Below are 20,220 nucleotides of genomic sequence, written 5' to 3'. Positions count from 1 at the left end.
TATTCATTCAAAATCCTAGGAAAGCATTTCACAGCATTTGGGTATAAAAATCTTACTGAAAGTTAAGATGGTATTTCAAAATGATAGCCAACATGTACTGTCTATCAATGACTGTTCTAAGCCATTTGATGGAAGAGGAAACTGAGTCATGAGGAGTAAAGTAATTACCTGAGAGCAACAGCTAGTAGAGCCAGGTCTGAACCCTGCAGTAGCTCCCATGTCCCTCCTTGTGGCCACTCCACCATCTTGCCTTTCCATCCTGAGAATTTTAAAAATCGCCTTACTTTGGTAAAGATGTTGTTGGCCAGACCTGGGAGTCAGTATGTGGTGTCGCGGCTGTAATGGCACTCCTATTCTGGGTGAATCATGAGCACCATGGGGCAGGGGCCCTCATCTCAGAGCTTGCCAAGGCTGAGGTGAGAAGACTGTATGAAAGCCTCCATCAGCCCCGGGGCACAAGCCAAGGCTGGAAGGGCCGAGAGGAAGAAACAGCATCCTGGTTGGCCGCAGAACTGGCAATGCTAGGGGTGCTTGGTTGGCTCAGTCAGTTGGGCGTCTGCCTTTGGCTCGGGTTGTGATCCCAGGGTCCTGGGATAGAGCCTGGCATCAGGCTCCCTGCTCAGTGGGGAGCCTGCTTCTCCCTCTCCCTCTGCTGCTCCCCCTGGTTGTGCTCTCTCTCTCAAAGAAATAAATTTTTAAAAAATCTAAAACAACAACAACAACAACAACAACAACTGGCGATGCTTCTAATTATGCTAAAATTACAAAAAGGCTCCATGTAAGAGTCACAGCTCTGTTCGGACCACCCCCCACCAGGCCCGCATGCAGGCTTTGGTGCCTCATAAGAGGAGCCTTGATAAAACCTGACTTTCCGATTAGGGTTGTCCTTCCTTCCTCATTTTCCAAATCTTTACCTCTTCCGCTCTGCCACTTCTTGCTCGTATCTCCCCCGAAATCCTGCCAAGATCTCACCAGTGACCCTGTGGGGGGGCCTCTCCCCATCCTCCTAAGGTCCATTCACGGGACCCCTACTTGTTTCTGTTGAAATCGGTTCTCAAGCTGGGAAGGTAAATCGGGTCACTTGACATAACTGCCCTCCTGAAGAAAGTCCTTCTACTAAGACAAGCAAGATAAAATGTGATGCCCCAGTCCTCCAGCTCCACCTTAAAAAGTTGTTAGTTCGTCCGCTACTAGGTATTCACCCAAAAGAATTAAAAAAAAAAAGATATGTCCCCCAGAACCCGGCACATGAATGTTCACAGCAGCATTATTCACAAAAACCAAAAAGGGCAAACTACCCCAGTGTTCATCAACTAATGAATGGATAAAAAATGTGTGGCATATCCATGCAACGGAATATTATTCGCTGTAAGCACCATGAAATCCTGATGCGCACTTCAACATGAATGAACCTTGCAAACCTTATGCTAAGATAAGCCAGTCCCAAAAAGCCACACAATGTATAATTGTATTAATATGAAGTTTCCAGAAGAGGTCAATCCGTAGAGACGGAATGAAATTAGTGGTTGCCAAGGCCTAGGGGAAATGGGGAACAGGAGTCCCGGTTAATGGGTGCAGGATTTCTTTCTGGCGTGATGAAATGTTCTCGAACTACATAGCAGTGATGACCTCACAACTCTGACTACAACTAAAATCCGCTGAATTGTACATTTTAAAAGGTTGAGTTTTATGGTATGTGAGTCATAGCTCAGTAGAGCTGTCATTTGAAAAATTAGCACAATATTTTTAATGTAAAATTTTATTTAAAATCCCTGTATAATCTTAAAAAAAAAAAAACCTATATAATCTCGAAATAGAGGGTTATAAGAAACTGAATGAAGGTCCATAATACTGTTTACCCTCAAGTGCCCACAAAAACCCTCTTGTCAACTGCATCCCCCCAAATATATTGAAACCTCTTTTTTCTCAACAGCAATTCCTTTTTTTTTTTTAAAGATTTTATTTATTTATTCGACAGAGAGACAGCCAGCGAGAGAGGGAACACAAGCAGGGGGAGTGGGAGAGAAAGAAGCAGGCTCATAGCAGAAGAGCCTGATGTGGGGCTCGATCCCATAACGCCGGGATCACGCCCTGAGCCGAAGGCAGACGCTTAACCGCTGTGCCACCCAGGCGCCCCTCAACAGCAATTCCTTAACATCGTATGCCAGTTCATCATACAACTGTTATTTGTTTTAGACTAGGTACCTTTAAGAAACCAGAAACTTATTCTCTGTGTGTCTATAGTCTTCGGATTCCAAATTAGGGGTGTTGGAATGAAACATAGCAATAATGTTATCTTCTCAAGTTCATTAACGTGGGGAGGCTTATCTATATCCACTTGTCTCTTTCACTGTGTGTGACCTTGGGTAAATCATTTAACCTTTCCAGGTCATGCCATCAAGTATCTAATGCTCTCCAAGATCCCTCCAGACCTGAGTGTGATTCTCAGTTTGTAGCATTAAATAGCAAAAACTCAAGCAAGTAAGTTGTAAAGATCTAATTGGTTTTATGAATCAATTCATAAATCGGGCAGCATCCCATCTAGCAAGTAGAGGGGAGCTCCAAAGGACTCCAGAAAAGGAAAGGTTTTTAAAGGTAGAGAGGGAGTAGAAAGAAGGGAATGACCAGTAGAGAATCCATCATTTTAGGCAGGGTTGCCCTTCTGAGGGGAATGGGGGGCCCCTCAGTGATTTCCTCGTGCTGACTAGGAAATTCCCATGTTGACAGCTTAGAGGTTATGTTTGTGGGGGGCTGAAAACTGCAGTCAGGTTGGGTACTGACTGTTGGTTTACCGACTTGGGGCCTTCACCTAAGTGATGCCATTTTGGGCCCGTGGCTTTCTTTTTAACAGTAGGATGTGGAAATCATGGAGCTAATCTTCAGTCTCTGTGGTTAATTAGAAAGTGAAAAGCAGCTCTCTGGGGTCTCTTATAAGGAAGGGACACTAATCTTATCTAATCAGGTCCCCACCCTCATGACCTCATTGAACCTTATTGACTTTTACAAAGACCCTGTCTTCAAATGCAGTCACACTGAGGATTAGGGCTTTAACATGGGAATTTTTGCTACTGCCCTCTCATGTTCTACTGGGGAGCAGTGGGGGGCTTGCCCACTGCTCCCCCATCCAGTGAGGCTGTCACCACGGCCCTGGGTTTGCAGGGCAGGCCCAGGAGCCAGGGTAGCAAAAGAATCAGAACACATTTACAATTCTTTCTCTTTGAAACTGGCGCTGGCTGTAGGCAGAACTTTGTGTCCCCTCTGTCCCCCCCAGAAAAGGGTACCCATATTTGGTGGGTTTCCCCAGCAGAACTGAGACCAGAGCGGAGACATCCGAACACTTTTTAATGCTCCTAGGGCAGAGATTACAAGGGCTGTGGGACGCCCTTTGTCTTCTTCCTGCCTCCTCCTGTCTGGAATTTCCATCTCTTTGCTCAATGTAGACGAACAAGAAACTAGCCTAGCCCAGAGAAGGAAAAGAAAATCACCTTTCATTTTGGAAGCACCTGTAAGAGTAGAAGATGGAAATACAATCACATATATTTCTTAAGTGTTCAGCCTCTCATGGTGCGATCTCTGCAGCCCCCAAAGAGTACATTGATCTGGAGGATTCGAAAGCAAATTAGGATTACTTTTCAGTTGGTGGACAGAGAGGAGGAGTCAAGGGGCTGGAGATGATTTAAAATGATGCTGTTGGTCTACATGGTGAAACAGGATGGCTTTGAATGTTCTCATGTTGAATTTCTGAAATCAGACCTGGAGTCAGTCCCAGTTCTGCCACTACTAGCTGCATGGCCTTGGCCGCATCATTTGACCCGTGTGAGCCTCAGTTTACTCATCTGTAGAGTAGCGCTCCCCCTTCTGCCCCGCAGCACTACGTGGGGGGAGAGAAAGTGATGAATATGAGGGCCCTCGCACTGCTCCTGTGGCCACGCTAGGACTCCACGGATGCAGCTCCATGAACTTCATATGAGAGCAGGCAGAAACTTCTCACACGGCTCAGGTGAATGGGGGGCAGTGTTGACAAACGAGATGTGACCGTGTAGGAGGTGTGAGGCTGGGAAACAGGAAGCCGGTGCGGCTCTCTGCAGGAGCTGAATGGCCTGTCAGGTCTCCGATTCATTCTCTCCACACCTCTGCTCTGGCCTCCCCTCCACACTGTCCCTGGCAGGATTCCCTGCTTGCTCATTCTGTACCTCACCCGGTATGACAGCCCAGCCCTGATTCTGGAGGACCCTCATCCCCAGCACCTCCGCACATCTTAGACACCTTTTCTAGACCCCATGCTTGCTGGCCAGTGTGGCCAGGCGTCCGCATCTGTGCTGTGGAGCAAGGGGCAGGTGCTTGCTGTCCAGGGGCAAGGAAGCAGCCAGACCTCTCCACAGCAGTTTTCCTTCCCTCTCTTTGTCCCAGGAAGAAGCCACGATTTCTGTCTTACAGTGGCTATGACCCAGTTGGGGATGTGCAGTGGCAGACCCTGGATAATGTGCTGTGTGTGTCTGGGGTCTGCCTGGTGACTGAGAGGAGGCTGGAAAGGGAAGGGAGAGAGCTCGCGAGCTCGGGAAGTGACTGAACGTTGTGTTAGTGTGCTCGGCCCACCAGAACAGAGGACCACGGACTGGGGCTTCAACCGCAGACATTTCTTCTCTCTCAGTTCTGGAGGCTGTACGTCCAATATCAAGGTGACAGCAGAGTTTCATCTGAGGCTTGTAGATGGCCGTTTCTCCCGATATCTGAAAGTCTCCCTCTGCGTGGGTCTGTGTCCAAATCTTTTGTTCTCATAAGGACACCAGTCAGCTTGGATCCTGGCCCACTCTAATGACCTCATTTTAACTTAATCACCTTTAAGGATGCTATCTTCAAATACAGCCGCATTCCAAGGTACTGGAGGGGAGAGGTTAGGGCTTCCGCATGTGAATTTGGGGAAGAGGCGAGGCAGCCCCTAAGGAAGGCAGATGCAGGAATTCTCATCTTGAAGCAGCCGAGACGGGTGCATACAGTTTCTGATTTTTTTGGTATGTTTTCTTTCTTAGGAGATGGTAACCTTCTTGGATAAGCTGGTGAGTAATTATTTGGAACTGATCTCTGGAGACTTCCGTTTGGGTGGGCAGTTAAAGATGCAGCCTTTGAAGGTGCCGGCTGTTAGAGCTCCCGAGGAGAGTGGCGAGGGCAGGAACGGCACACTTCGGGGCAGTGGGAGGCAGGGTCGGTGGTCGGGGGGGATTACAAACACAGGTGGCAAAATGTGTGGAGAACAGTGTAGAGCCAAGTTCGTCTTGTTTTTTTGTTTCATGGAAAGCAATTTCCAGGGAACAGGATACCTCTCTATTGGCTTCAAGTCAGGGTAAAGAATTCCAAGAAATTTGGAAACTATCCTATAGGCTAATATTTCACAACTTTTTAAGATTGATATCCCTTTAGAAATACCTCAAATCACATGCTTTCAGGTGACATTGGAATGCCAGTGCCAAACACAAAGCAGATCAATGACGGTGATCAGAGACTATACTTTGCTTTTTACTTACAGAAGACTGAGATTGCAATTAGGTAGTACACTTCTCCCACCCTGAGTTAGGTCACGGTGGCGGGGTGAGGACACTACAGCCTGGACTGAGGTGCAGAAGGGCTGAGCCAAGACAATGACAATGGAGGCACAGCGGAGAGAGAACCTGAAAACAGCGATTTAGACCTGTTTGTTGGAGATGAGAGTCAGGTGGAGAATTCGAGATGACTGAGGAGTTTCAGTTCAACAGCAAGGCATGGGAGCAGACACTGCAGGAAATGAGGCAAAGATGTCACGGTCCCTGCCCTCTCCAGATTCTCAGTCCCAGAGAATTGGCTTTGGACCTTTTGAGAATGATGGGGTCATCTAAGAGGACATGGCCAGTTGTGACCCTAGAGTAACTTCCTATCTAGAAGATTTCCAGCTGGCTGAGACAGTCTCTGACTCTGATTGTTGAAAGAGAGTCCCTGGGGTTGCTGGAGGGCTGAGGTAGGTGTGCATCCCTGGTCCAGGCATTCCGGGGACGCAGGGGAAGGAAGGCGGGCCCATTGCAGGTGAGGTGGTCCTCTGCCACCTGGAGGTGGTGGCTGAAGCCATGGGAGTAGATGAGTTCCTCAGACAGGACTGAGGGCTGAGCCGTGAAGTCCTCCTGTGCAACAGGAGAGGAAGTAGACTCAGTGAAGTGAGAAAAGAGTCTAGAGAGCATAGTGTCACAGAAGCCCAGGGAAGAACATTTCAAAGGAAATGTCTGATGCCGCAGAATGGTCAGAAGAGTGAGAGCCGAGAGGAAAAAAAAAAAAAACTATTATAAGTGATTAATACCCTTTAAGAGGGAAGTTTCAGTGGACTCAGGGGTCACGGGGAGGAAGCCAGGATGCAGGGACTTAGGAAGGTCGTCAGGGGTAGATCATTGTGAGAAGCTGGACACAGAGAAGACAGAGGGTGGCAGGGAGCTGAGTCAGGGAGCCACTTTTCACAGTGATGGTGAGTTTGGGGAGTCTCTGAAAGGCTCTGATGTGGCTGAATGCAGCCGGCAGGGTGGGGTGGTGGAGGGGAGGGCCCGATTTTAAGTTGGGGAGGCCTGGGTCTGGATGACCATCCGTGTGGCCTCGGGCAAGTTGCCTAAGGACTGTGAGCCTGTCTCCCTATGGGTAAAGCGTGTATTAGAAGGTTAGGGAGGCATTCCAGACAGCAGGTGTACAGCAGAGGAAAGGAAGCTGCAGGTGCGGGGGCGGGGGGGAGGATTAAAGATGCCTTTGAGGTTTCAGTGGTTCGTTAAGGGAGGAAAGATCCCAAAAGAGTGGGGAGTAGAATCATAATCACTTAATGAAAGATGAACATGGAACACAGGGAGGTGAGTCATACTAACTTTAAAACAAAAAGTAGAAAGAGAGGTGAAACAAATTTCGATTTGAGGGAAGGCAGAGAGGGAGAGGGAATTTGGGGCCGGTGGCCTTAGGCTTCTAAGAAAATATGAAAGATCTGCCATCTGTAGAGGCTCTGGGGGGCCGGTATGTGTCAGAAGGGAGGCTTGAAGAGGGTGGACATTAGAGGAACTACTGCGGGGTCGGTAGAGGAGGAGTCCTAGGAAGTGAACAAAAGGATTGCCAGCTGAGGGTCTGGGCCTACAGGGAGCACAAGGCCTCAGGGCTCTCAGCACCCCATCCCGGAAGCCCGCTCACACTCAGCTCCCATCTTTGTCCTTCTCTAGGGCATCCGTCAAGCAGTGTTCATTGGCCACGACTGGGGAGGCATGCTGGTGTGGAACATGGCTCTCTTCTACCCCGAGAGAGTGAGGTAATTAGGCCTCAGGCACCAAGAATTTGGATTTGAATTCCCATTAGAATCCTTCCTCAGGTCTTGAACTCCAGTAAACTTCTTGAAAACAAATAGGTTATCTGGGAAGGCACCAAACATCTAGCGTCCTAGTGCCCACTGACCCATTAATAAGGAGGACTCAATGTCTTAGGAAGCAAGGCCTGTCCCAGGTACTGGCAATGGGACAGCTAACTCAGGGCCTGGGTAGCCAGTGGGAATGTGGGACAATGGTGGTAGACTTTGGGGGGAGTGGGTGAGGCAGCAAGGGTGGAGGGGTCATAGAACTGAGTACCAGAAGAAACTTCAGTCCTGCACTGGGAGTTAGGAAACATGGGTTTCAGTTTTGCCCTGAACTGGCTATGTGACAAAGCACTTCGCCCATTAGGCCTGTTTCCTCAACCACAGAGCACTAATGGTAACTGCTTTCGACTGTAACAACCTGCAGAATGCTGTGCGGGTATCAGGTTAGAATGGCATTTCGTGACCGCCATCACATCATTCAGACTCATTCTTCGACTGGCATCACGGCACCGGCCCCAGCTTTCGGAGGACAGGCTTTGAACCCAGAGAGGCAGGTGGTCTTTGTGGCCACGCCCCCATTGAGCTGGCAGCTGTCGAGAAAGGCTGTGTCACTTCCCATTTCAGGCTGGGATCTTAGCAAATTAAATAAACACCATCCTTCACACTCATCTGGATTTCCCTAACTAATCCAGTCATTTTTTATTTGGTGACGTTTATGAGAATGGAAACACTGGAGAACTTTGTTCAGCCCAGCATCAGCTCAAATGGCAGGATGATGTCAGAGACCAAGAAGACTCAAACACTTCCTGAAATATTTTAGAAGTTTTTGCACTCTTGTGCGTCTGATCGCTTTAGCTTCTCTCTCTGTCTTCTCTTTCATTCAGAGTTGAAATAAGATCTCAGTTCTTAGGAATCGGGTCACTAGAAAGTTACTGTACAGAGTGTATTAGATGCTTCTTGAAGGCAACGAAAGGAAACAGAGCAACAGGCTTATGATCTCTACCTTGAAGGAAGTGAAACCCCTTCTTGTTGTTTCATGAAACCTAGTCTCTCTCTCCCGTGAGAACTTGAGAATATTTAACATGAGCCCAGTGAAGAGGGTTGTACCCAGAATAGCATTAGGTCTGAGACACGCAAGCATGCTCTGGATTCATGTTCCTCCTCTCATTGTTCTGTGTCCGTCCTGTCTGTCCTTAGTTTGGTAGTACTTGCTCCTTTTCCATCTGCGCTCATCAAAACAGCCCTGCTAGTGCCTTCCTGGGGGGTGGGAGGGAACCAAGAGCCCGTTCCAGGGCTGTCCCTGCTGGGACACAGCATCTCCGGGCCTGGGCAAAGCTGGCTTTTAAGAATATTGTTGACGTTGATCTTCACGTTTCTGGCCAGAAAATGAATGGGGGGGTGGGGAAGCCCACCTTTAATGTGGAATATTTCTTTAAATCCTTGGTTTGGGCATTCTACTCAGATAAACTGCAGGGACCTATTTAATGTAAGGGTCTATTCACGTATTTGGCCAAGAATACCTTTTTTTATCCTTTCTTTGACGATCATCTAGAGATTCTTTTCCCAAAAGGAGGCTGCGGTTTAGCTTTTCCCATCTTAACGCAGTTGGCAGCAGCGTTTATCTGCTAACATCTCGTGTGGTGATGATAGTTTTCTTACATATGGAATAAACTGTATGTCAAGGCAGTTGAAAGGAAAACTTTAGTCTCAGAATATTTAGAAAAAGCTAGGATTTTTTGACTTGTGATTTAAGTGATGCTTAAAATAGGTTCACTCTGGTAACTGAGAAAGCTTTAGGCTTCGGTACGACTTGATTTTATAGCCTAAGCTGCCCTAACGGTGGCTCCTGAACATTTGGAATGTGGCTGGTTCAAACTGAGATGACTGTAAGTGGGAAGTACCTTCCAGATTTCAAAGACTTAGTACCAAAAAAAAAAAAAAAAGTAAAATACCTAGTCAATAATTTTGTATTGATTATGTGTTAAAATTATTGATATTTTAGATATAGCGTGTCAAATATTAAATTATTTTAGTCAACATTAGATTTTAAATTAACATTAATTAACCTATAATTATGTTTTAATTGGCTAATAGAAAAGTTTAAATGATACGTGTGGCTCACGTTATGCTTCTGCTGGTTGGCACTGGTTAAACCTCAGCATTTTTCCCTGATGATTTCATTTGTCCTAGTTACCCCATGCCTCCTAGTTTATATCTCCCGCAGATATTCTCTCCTCCATGTTTCTCTTTTGGGAAGGAGTTTCCCTAGGATCAGAGTGGGCACGGGATCCCTTACTGATGAGCCAGGCTAACTGTGGTCCTGGCTGACTTCTGTCAGCCCCGCCTTCTTGTGGTGTCTCAAATCTGCCCCTCTCTTTTTTTCCCTCGTGCTGCCATCCTGCTGCTCTTGGGTGACTAATGCAGTCGTGTGCTGGCCCTCTCCCTGCTTCTGGTGTCCCTCTCTGCCTCCGTGTCATGTATCACTGCTTGATACAGCACTTCCTGACTGCAACTTCAGTCTGCTCCCCCCTTCTTCTCAAGAGCCCTCATGGTTTTCTTGGTTTTCTACAGCATCTAATCCAGACACGGGGCCCATCACGTCCAGGCTCCCACTTGCCTCGCTGGCTTTATTTCACAAGATGCCTCATTAAAAGCTTGGCCACATAGATTCTTTGTTGCATCAAATTCAGCCACAAGCTTTGCCCCATTCTAGAATTTGCTTATACCACCCCATGATGTTTCCCTTACAGTATCATTTCCCCTTCTCTATACTCTTCCACACTTAAAAGACAAGCTCAGATGCTCCCTTTTCCAGGAGATCTCCCTTGATGCCCAAATCTAGAAACTCTTTGTCTCCTTGAACTCCCATGGTGCTTGTGCTATTCTTATGGTTCATATCACAGTCTGTCTTGTAATATAGTCATGGGTGTATTTGTCTAGCCTTTTTAAATTACAATAAGCTCTTTGAGTATTGATTTTATATCTTTGCTCCCCTAGAATATAGCATGGAATTAACACAGAGTTAAGTGAGTGAAGGAAGTAAGGAAGGAAAAAAATGAATGCATTTTTAGAAATTATAATCTGGGGCGCCCGGGTGGCGCAGTCGTTAAGCGTCTGCCTTTGGCTCAGGGCGTGATCCCAGCGTTCTGGGATCGAGCCCTGCATCAGGCCCCTCCGCTAGGAGCCTGCTTCTTCCTCTCCCACTCCCCCTGCTTGTGTTCCCTCTCTCGCTGGCTGTCTCTCTCTCTGTCACATAAATAAATAAAATCTTTAAAAAAAAAAAGAAAAATTATAATCTAAATTAAGGTTGATATACTGCACATAATGGGTGTGTGTGTGTGTGTGTGTGTGTGTGTGTCTTTGTCTCAGGCAAGAAGGTGAGAAATACTGGAGTTTAGTGGGGAGAAACCACTGGGCTGGGAGTCAAGAAATCAGAGTGCTGACCCCATTCTCACACACATGGCTCTTGTGAAATCTTGTGCATATCCCTTTGCTGCTCTGAGCTTCTGGGGTTTTTTGTTTTGTTTTGTTTTTTAAGATTTTATTTATTTATTTTGACAGAGAGAGAGGCAGCGAGAGAGGGAACACAAGCAGGGGGAGTGGGAGAGGGAGAAGCAGGCTTCCTGCTGAGCAGGGAGCCCGATGCGGAGCTCGATCCCAGAACGCTGGGATCATGACCTGAGCTGAAGGCAGACGCTTAACGACTGAGCCACCCAGGCGCCCCTGAGCTTCTGTTTTGATGTGTAAGGACCTTTCTGGTTCTTATGGACTGTCTTCTTACTGGGTCTGTGTCTTGGTGTCTTTTTCCCACAGGGCAGTGGCCAGTTTGAATACTCCCTTCATACCTGCAAATCCCAATGTGTCCCCAATGGAGAGAATCAAAGCCAATCCTGTTTTTGATTACCAGCTCTACTTCCAAGAACCAGTAAGTTTGAGACCCTGAGAGCAATGATTTTTGTTCTTCTTTCCTGTTTGTCTCTCCTTCTCCCGCATTGGCTTGATTTTCTCTGTGCCCTTTAATTTTCCATGGCATTAGTCAGAAATGGTTTTATATGTGGGCTCAGGTGAAATGGGCTCCGTACCTCAGCTGGTCCTTCCCAGGTGATGACACATTTCTGTGTGTGCATATTTGGGGTGGTGAGGGGAAGGGAGTAGAGTTCTCCTGTTTCTCTGAAATTGTGGAGTGGGAGATGCTGAGTGCTGGTTTGGAGCTGCCCTCTCTCAGTTCTGTGGCTGAGAGGCTGGTGAAGCCCACCTCTGGTTGGTGACAGTTCCTGGACTCTTGCTAGGTACCTGGCACGTCACTTGCTGAGGAGTGTGGTTTGCGATTACAGGGAGCACCAGAGCCTAAAAGCCCTACACCAGGCCCCAGGTGTGCTTTGAGATATTTAGGAGGTTTCTGGGTATCACCTCATGTGACACAAGGGTGCCTTTCAAAGATGCCCCCTGGACCTTGGGTTGACACCCGTGATGGGGTGTCACTGCCACATTCAGGGGGATTCACTGAGAGCAGCACTGTGAGTCATCTGGCCTCATCTGTGGGGGCACCTGCCACTCATCCACTGGTGGACTCTGGACCCCAATGTCCAGCTACATCTGGGTAATTCCAGAGAAGATAAGAGATGTTTCCTTAGCCCTCCCAAGAGAGAAGGATGGATTGAATTAATAAAGAACACAAGAGCATCCCCCCACTTCTCTCACCCAGACCTTGCCCTTGCTGCTCAAAGGACAAACCATCCTCAGTGACGGTCACAACCATCCGAGTTTTAATTTGGCAAGTAACCCTTCTCTAAGAATGGTTTTAGGGGCACCTGGTGGCTCAGTCAGTTGTCTGACTCTTGGTTTTGACTCCGGTCATGATCGTAGGGTCGTGAGATTGAGCCCCAGGTCAGGCTCCTTGCTCAGCGGGGAGTCTGCTTGAGATTCTTGCTTTTCATCTCTTCCTTCCCTCCTCTGTAAAATAAATAAATCTTTAAAAAAAAAACCAACAGCATACACATATACACAAAGAACAATTTTAATTGATAAGATGGTCCCTCGGAAGAGGAACTTTTTAAAAAAAGATTTATTTATTTATTTATTTATTTGAGAGAGAGAGATCGCCAGGGGAGGGGCAGAGGGGGACAAGTAGACTCTGTGCTGAGCGAGGAGCCCAGTGCAGGGCTCGATCTCACAACCCTGAGATCATGACCTGAGCCAAAACCAAGAGCTGGACACTTAACTGACAGAGTCACCTAGGCACCCCAGAAAAAGGAACTTTTTGATTCAGGCAAGACTCATTCAGTAAGACACCAGAACCTCCAGCAACATCATGAAAAGATGCTCCGTGCATCACGTCCTTCACTGAGGCCAGGCCTTACTGTGCTGAGTGTGGGAAGTGGTAGGTGTCTCGGTGGCATATGCCTTGGCCTTTGGGAATTGGGGAGGGAATAGGGTCCCACCCAAATCTGGGAAGCTGGTGTCTGGATTCCTCTCACCCCTTATCTGACCCTTTCTCAATCTCTGGCTCTGTGTAGCCCCCACCCTCAAGAGCCCAACCCCCACCCACCGCCCTCTGTGTGCCCAGAGTACGCCCTTCCAGAGGACCGCCCCCCAACAGACCCTTCCATCACCAGTGCCCTATGCTTCATAGTTACTTCTCACTCTCTTCCCTCTTCCCTCATCCAGCCCCCATGCTCCAGGTATGGGCAACAGGCCCTCCACGCTCAGGCCTCAGCTGCCAGGCTGCACCATATGGGGGATGCAGAGGGCGAGGGAGGGCATGGGCTTTCATGCCCACTCCTTTCTCTTCCACCTTTTTTCCTTTTTCTTTCTCATCCTTTGTATTCAACATTCGTAAGAAGACTCCTATCTGCTGCACAACAGGGGTGCCCCTTGATGGGGATGAGGGGTTAAGCATTACAAATATGTTTAAATGTCAGAAATGTTTGGACTGGTGTTTCTTATGAAGAATTCATATCCATGAATTCATCTAGAAAATGCCCCTGCATTTTCTGTGGTGTGCCAGGTTCAGAGATGAGTAACAAGGTCTGCGGGTTGAAGCAGTTCTTGGAGAAGCAGGCAGGTAACACGTGCCTGGAGAGTAAGGCCGCATACGGGAGCGTCATGAAGGCACACCTTACTCGGGAGCTTGTAAGGAAACACAGTTCATTCTTACCAAAGGAGAGACATGTGAACTGGCCCTCAGAAGATGAACAGGATCTGTGTGGGTGGCTAGGGAAGGGAAGGGCATTCCAGCCTGAGGGGACAAATGGCTGAAAACGCATACTTAATGCAGGCAAGTTATTTATCTCCCGTGAATATCATGGGACATAAGAGAGTGCCCAACAAAATACTCAGTGATCCTTAAGGTGGGTTTCAGAAGGTCTGGAACATCTTGAAATTGCCTGGACAATGTACCGTATGCATGCATTTTCCCAGGGAAAGAGTTCTTTCTTTATTTCCATTAGAACCTTGAGAATTCAATACAAGCTAGGAGCAGCTGGAGCCGAAGATCAGGACCTCAAAGTGCTTTGGTTAATGTGGGTTATGTCTATCGGTACTTACTATACTAGATACTGAAATTTTAAACTATTTATTATTTCACTTTAAAAATAATAATGTACCCATGTTGATGTAAATAACACATTTTTAAAAATATACTTTCCTTAAAAAATTTAGTGAGGGGGTGCCTGGGTAGCTCAGTTGGTTAAGTGTCCAACTCTTGGTTTCTGCTCAGGTCATGATCTCAGGGCAGTGAGATCGAGCCCATGTTGGGCTCTGCGCTGGGCCTGGAGTCCGCTTGAGATTCTCTGTCTCCCTCTCCCCCAGGCATATTCTCTCTCTCTCTCCTTCTCTCTCTCTCAATAGGTAAGTAAGTAAATAAATATAAGAGAAAAGGAAAGGAAAGGAAAGAAAAGGAGAGAAAAGAAAAGAAAAAAAAAAACCCCACGGAGCCAAAATGGCATCACTTATGTGAAGTCCCCAAGTCAGTAAACCAACACTCAGTACCCAACCTGACTGCAGTTTCAGCCCCCTACAAATGTAACCTGTAAGCAGTCAACATGGGAATTTCCTAGTCAGCACAAGGAAATCACTGAGAGGCCCCCTCCATTCCCCTCGGATGGGTGACCTTGCCTGAAACAATGGACTATCTGCTAATCATTTCCTTCTTTCCACTCTTTCTCTACCCTTAAAAACCTTTCCTTTTCTGTAGCCCTTTGAGCGCCCTCTACTGGCCAGACGGGATGCTGTCCCATTCATGAACCAATTACTAAAACCAAATAGATCTTCAAAACGTACTTGGTTGAATTTTTGTTACTTAAAAACACGCATAACATAAAATTTACCATCTGAACCATTTTTAAGAGTACAGTTCAGTGACATTAAATACATTCGCTTTACTGTACAGCCATCACCACCCTCCATCCCCAGAACTTTTTCATCATGCAGATCCAAAACTGTGTCCAGGAAACACGAACTCCCCCTTCTCTCTTCCCTCCACCCCTGGCACCCAGCATTCCACTTTCCGTCTCTGAATCCGACTACACCAGGTACCTCATAGAAGTGGAGTCATACAGGATTTGTCTTTTTGGGTCTAGATTATCTCACTTTATACAACATCCTTAGGGCTATTCCATGTTGTAGCACGTGTCTGAATTTCCATCCTTTTTAGAACTGAATGATATTCCGTTGTACGTGTAGACCACAGTTGGTTTTTCCAGTCATCCTTCCGTGGACACTTGGGTGGTAGCTACTATGTTTTTTAAGATTATTTATTTGGCAAAGAGAGAGTGACCACAAGCAAGGGGAGCAGCAGGCAGACGGAGAAGGAGACTCCCTGCTGAGCAGAGAGTCCGATGCAGGGCTCAACCCCGGGCCCCGGGATCATGACCTGAGCAGACACTTAAATGACTGCGCCACCCAGGCGCCCCATAGCTCTTACTTTTTTTGAGCACAGTATGCCAAGTGGCTTTATTCACAAGTTCAGTCTCCTGTCTTTGAGCTCTGGGGCAGACGGGGGCTCTGGGGCCCAAGAGCAGGTACTGACTGGGTTTGACCTCGCTTTGACTTCAAAGCCTACGTGCCTCCCCGTGAGCCGTGCTGGGAGGGAGCTTGGACTTTGTTGTGTGTGCCCTGCTCATCCAAACAGGGTGGGAAGGAGCAAACCAAGATAAGCTCAAAGCCCCATGGACAAAAGTGACCTCGGAAAGATGCTTATTAACTGCCACCCCTAGCCCGCAACATTTTTGGTTTCAAAGGTTATTATAGTCATTGTGGAAAAATCAGTACACCTATTGCTATGTTGTATATGCGTTTAAAATCTGCAGGAAGAAACTGGAGAATGGTTTTGTTCTTAAGAACAAAGCCTCTTGGTAGGGAAGTGTTAACTATTCAAATAAGTGAAGGCTTGGTGGGGGGAATGGGATTGGGGTGAATTCAGCCGCTGAGGTTGGTCTGGTTGGGCACAGAGCTGGGTCTCCAGGAGAAACCATGTGCAGGGGTCCTGCCAGCATGTCTGCTGCCCACTTAGCAACTGGGCAAGTCCCTTCCTACCTCGGGTGCTCAATTTCCTCCCCGGCGCATGGTCTAGAGGATGGTCTCGTTGGATGGTTTTCAAAGAGATAACAGCTTCAAACTGAAGCCGAATTCAGGCCAGTAAATAAAGCATAACGTGGAGAGCACCTGTTTCATTTAGGGGTGGGTGCTGGAACCCCCTCCCTCCTGCCTCTCTCTCCCAAACTTGTCCCCACCACTCCCCAGCCAGGAGGAATCACCGTGAGCGTTCAAGGTCACTGCAAATACATTCAGCCTGAGAAAGGCTCCCTACCGGGCTGCGGTGCCCGTTCCTCCCACCTCATGTTCACATTTGCTGAGCCGGACAGGGTGTGGCTTAGGTAAACCCCAAGCTGAGGTTCAGTTCCTCTAGCTCTTTGAACCCTGAGCCAATGTGTTTACTGTCTCCTCCTGCAAATTTGCCAAGTCTGGTGGAAACTAAAATTAAAAGGTGTGTGTGTGTTTTTCTCAGGAAAGAGATGACAGGCTTTGCATTTGTAAAGTAAGAAAGAGGAGGAGGCAGCAAAGACAAATAGAATCGGCTGGGTCATTTGAACGTGACAAGTTCCATATTTTAATTCTTAAGATTCTTCACGTCCTTGCTTAGCGCGGGGATATTTCATAGCCCCTCTGCCCCAGAAATCAGAACATGGTTAGTACATGCCCTTTTCCAGCTGCAAACTCCGGTCCCTCTCTACTCCTTTAATAGTGTATGTGTGTTTGTATTTCTTGGGAGAAGGGTGTGTGGCATGCACCTGTGTGTGTGGTGTGGGTGTCTGGAACCGTGCAGCAAGCTATAGGCTGTATGTGCCAGAGCAAACCAAAGCCCATGTTTAGGTATTTAACCAGCTGAGAAACTAGGTAATAGAAAATGTGGAGAAAGGAAATTATAGGTAGCAGTCAAGAAGAGATGGTTTCACCAGGTGGAAGGGCACCCCAACATCCACAGAGGGTTTTCCTTCTCCCTCATGGTGTTCAGAATCTCCCTTAGTCCCCAGAACACCCATAGTAACGCTCCCCCGCCACCAGGCACCAGGCTATGGGGACAGCTGGTGACTTGTTACTGCCTGTATTTTGTAGATGATTTATGCATGGTACTTAAAAAAAAAAGTAACTGAGTTGTATAAAATAAAAAGTTGGCTCCCCTTTCACTCATCTAGAAGTAGCTACTATGAATAGTTTAGTGAGTATTTCCCAGACGGTTTTTTAAAAGAGGCTTTTAAGTGTGGCGGGGGAGGGGGCACGCGTATGTGCATATGAGCGTACGTGTAATTTTTATAGAACTGGAATCATGCTGCTTTTTCATTTACGAGCTCTTGGACAGATTTTCCTGCCAGTACATATAGATTTACCTTACCCATCACAATGGCTGCTTGGTGCTCCGGAATCCAGGTGGACCATCATTTATTTAGCCGGTCCTCTCTTGAGGACATTACTCTGGTGGTTTGTCCCAGCTGAATAATACATTTTAAAAGAAAGTGCCGCTGTGTGCTTCCTCACTCAGCAAGCCTTCGCTCTCATGGTCCGAGTATTTACGCACCGACGCAGAAACTCTTCTCATCTTATTTTTGTTTTCTTGCATGTGTAGTAAAAAGAACCAAATGCTGAGGGGTTTGAAGTCTGGAGTTCTCATCTCTGGCTTGGCCATTTGTAACGTCCCCGACTTTGAAGGAGGTCACTCCCACCCGAGAGTCTCCATCTGTAAGGTGACCTTCCCAACTCAGCCTTGTGGGAGAGCAAAGGAGCCCACTCAGGGGAGGTGGCTCCAGAGAGCCTCGGATCTCCTCATGGACCGCCTGTGGGGCCTGACTCACATCTCTCTCTCTCTCTCTCTCTCTCTCTCTCTCTCTCTCTCGTGTGTGTGTGTGTGTGTGTGTGTGTGTGTGTGTAGGGGCGGGCCTGGCTGAACACCGGAGAGTAATCAGCCGTTTTCTGTTTTTGCCCAAATTTTGGATGGCATTTTCCACTTTAGGGACAACCCTCCCAGCCATGGGTTCTGGCCTATTTTGAGAAAACCCTGCCCCAGAGTTTCGGAGGGATCTGAGTACTTATCATCAAGGTAGACACAAAGTGAAGCAGAGTTGTTGGCCCCAACCCCCTGATGGGAGGGATCCTCCCTTCTTCTCTCCAAGACCCATCTCCTAGTGTTGGCGGTAGGGGACAGAGGCTGCCCGAGCTCCTGCTCTGATGGACCTGCCCTTTGATTTAAGCGTCTGTCTCCACTGTCTTAGCAATGAAACCACAGACCTAGTTAAGTGCATCTTCTGAGGCAGACCTGTTGTACATCTTGGAAGGAGCAAAAGGAGAGATGAGAGAGGAGAAATCCCACTGGGTAGTGAAGCGGGAGGAGGATGTCTCTGGGAGGAGGTCTGAGCTGGAGAAGATGGCTGCTGTGCCCTCTCAGTTATAGAAAGCTCCCTAGCAGATGAAGTGATTGAGAGCTCCTCCCCTGTCAGCACTCTGGGTGAAAAGTGTACACAAAACTTGGTCTTCTTCATTGTATGGGACATTTCTGGGGTTCCTCGAACAGTGAGTGAAATGCGTGTCCGGGGAGGAAGATGGGGCTGGGGTCGTGTGCCCTATCTTGGGAGCCAGATCCCGCGCCCTGTGCTCAGCACACCTGTCATCCTGCCGGGGGGGGGGAGGGGGCGGGAGAGCAGGTGCACGGCCCCCCTGAACCCGGAGTTTTCGTAGGCCCTAGTCCCTTTCCCTCCTCACTCATCCTCGCAGTCCAGAGACTTCCTGAAGTGGTGTATTATTTTTCTAGGGCTGCTGTAGCAATTTACCACAAACCTGGTGGCTTGAAACAACAGAAATGTATGCTCTCACAGTTCTGGAGGCTAAAGTCCGAAATCAGGGTGTTAGCAGGTTTGGTTTCTTCTGGGGCCTCTGAGGGAAAATCCATTCCATGCCACTCTTCCTAGCTTCTGGTGGCACTGGAAACCCTTGGCACTCCTTGATCTGTAACTCATCACTCATCCGAGATCCTAATGGTTTCATCCACAGAGCCTCCATTGCCATACAAGGTCACATTTGCGAGTACTGGGCATGAGATCCCACTACCGTGGAGTGTGATAACACTGGGGTAATGAATAAAAATACATCTCACCAAAAGCTACATTTCCTTCATTGGTTCTTCAGCTCAATATTAAGGATAAGGATCAGATTGAGGAGCGTGACAAGATACGCACACAGACATGTTTATCCAGCAACGGGAAATAGATCTCAGGAATAAGGGCAAAGCGAAGGGTATTAATCTGGAAGGCACAGAAAGCAAGGAGAAGAGAATTACAAATTTCCTCATAGCTATGGGTTTCTGTGATTGCAGGTTTAAAATTAAAGAGAGGGGCGCCTGGGTGGCGCAGTCGTTAGGCGTCTGCCTTCGGCTCAGGGCATGATCCCGGTGTTCTGGGATCGAGTCCCACATCGGGCTTCTCCGCTGGGAGCCTGCTTCTTCCTCTCCCACTCCCCCTGCTTGTGTTCCCTCTCTTGCTGGCTGTCTATCTCTGTCAAATAAATAAATAAATAATCTTAAAAAAAATAAAATAAAAGAGAGGGAGGAGGCAGAGGTGGTTAGTTGGAAAGGCCGAGAAATTCTGATGAAATCTCCAAGGTGCGTTTCCTTCTACTTCTCCGGTTCACACCATAAGAAGTCCTCCTTAAACAGCCCTCAAGGACTCTTGAGACAAAGCTCCAGGATTCATGGAATTCCAAAGGCTTTGTTCTAGGAGCTTCTTTTAGAACCCAGAGCTATCTTCAGTTTGCCTGCCCCAGTGATAGCTTTGGGTCAGAGAGAGCGGATTCTATCATTTGTCTCTGGTCTGTAGATTACTGTTCAGCTGCGCCTCAAGCTAGAGCTGACTTACCCTGTTTGGTGAATATTAGCTCGTGGTGGAGGGCGGAAAAATAAAAGCCACCATCATTTAGAAGACACTCCCCACCAAAGTCTCTCCTGGTCCTGTCTCCTTTTTTCCCTCTCTTCCCTTTCTCCTTCCCACCCACCCAGCCATTGCTGGGGACCTACTATTCCCACACTATGGCCATGGGAACAAAAATAGGAATAAGATATAGTGAGTGTCCATAAGAAACTCACAGGCTGATGAGAGGACCTGATCCCGAAATAGACATTTCTGGTGCCGTCCAGTAACTTTAATGATAGGGATACTACTACTACTACTAATTACCATTTATTGGAATTTCTTCTGCATGTCAGGCATTGTAAGAAACAGGCATTATCGGTCTTGTAGAATTTTTGCAAAACTTCCATTTTATAGATGAGGAAATTGAGGTTTTGGAAAATTAAGTTGCCCTGTTAGTTGAGTATCAGGACAGGGCAGCCTTGTTTG

General features: G+C 47.6%; 1 protein-coding gene across 1 annotated transcript in view; it reads left to right on the top strand.

The window, feature by feature from the left end:
- EPHX2 (epoxide hydrolase 2) overlaps positions 1–20,220 on the top strand; it is a 70,887-nt gene that overhangs the window by 36,544 nt on the left and 14,123 nt on the right. Inside the window, exons 10-12 of the mRNA XM_040626479.1 lie at positions 5,031–5,057; positions 7,212–7,297; positions 11,153–11,264. Of these exons, the coding sequence (XP_040482413.1) occupies positions 5,031–5,057; positions 7,212–7,297; positions 11,153–11,264 (225 nt within the window). The remainder of the gene's footprint in view (positions 1–5,030; positions 5,058–7,211; positions 7,298–11,152; positions 11,265–20,220) is intronic.

Source organism: Ursus maritimus, unplaced genomic scaffold (assembly GCF_017311325.1).
Source record: "Ursus maritimus isolate PB19 unplaced genomic scaffold, ASM1731132v1 scaffold_11, whole genome shotgun sequence".
In the NCBI taxonomy this organism is placed as follows: Eukaryota; Metazoa; Chordata; class Mammalia; order Carnivora; family Ursidae; genus Ursus; species Ursus maritimus.
Note: the sequence above shows the minus strand (reverse complement) of the source record. Positions and strands in the feature narration are given on the sequence as shown.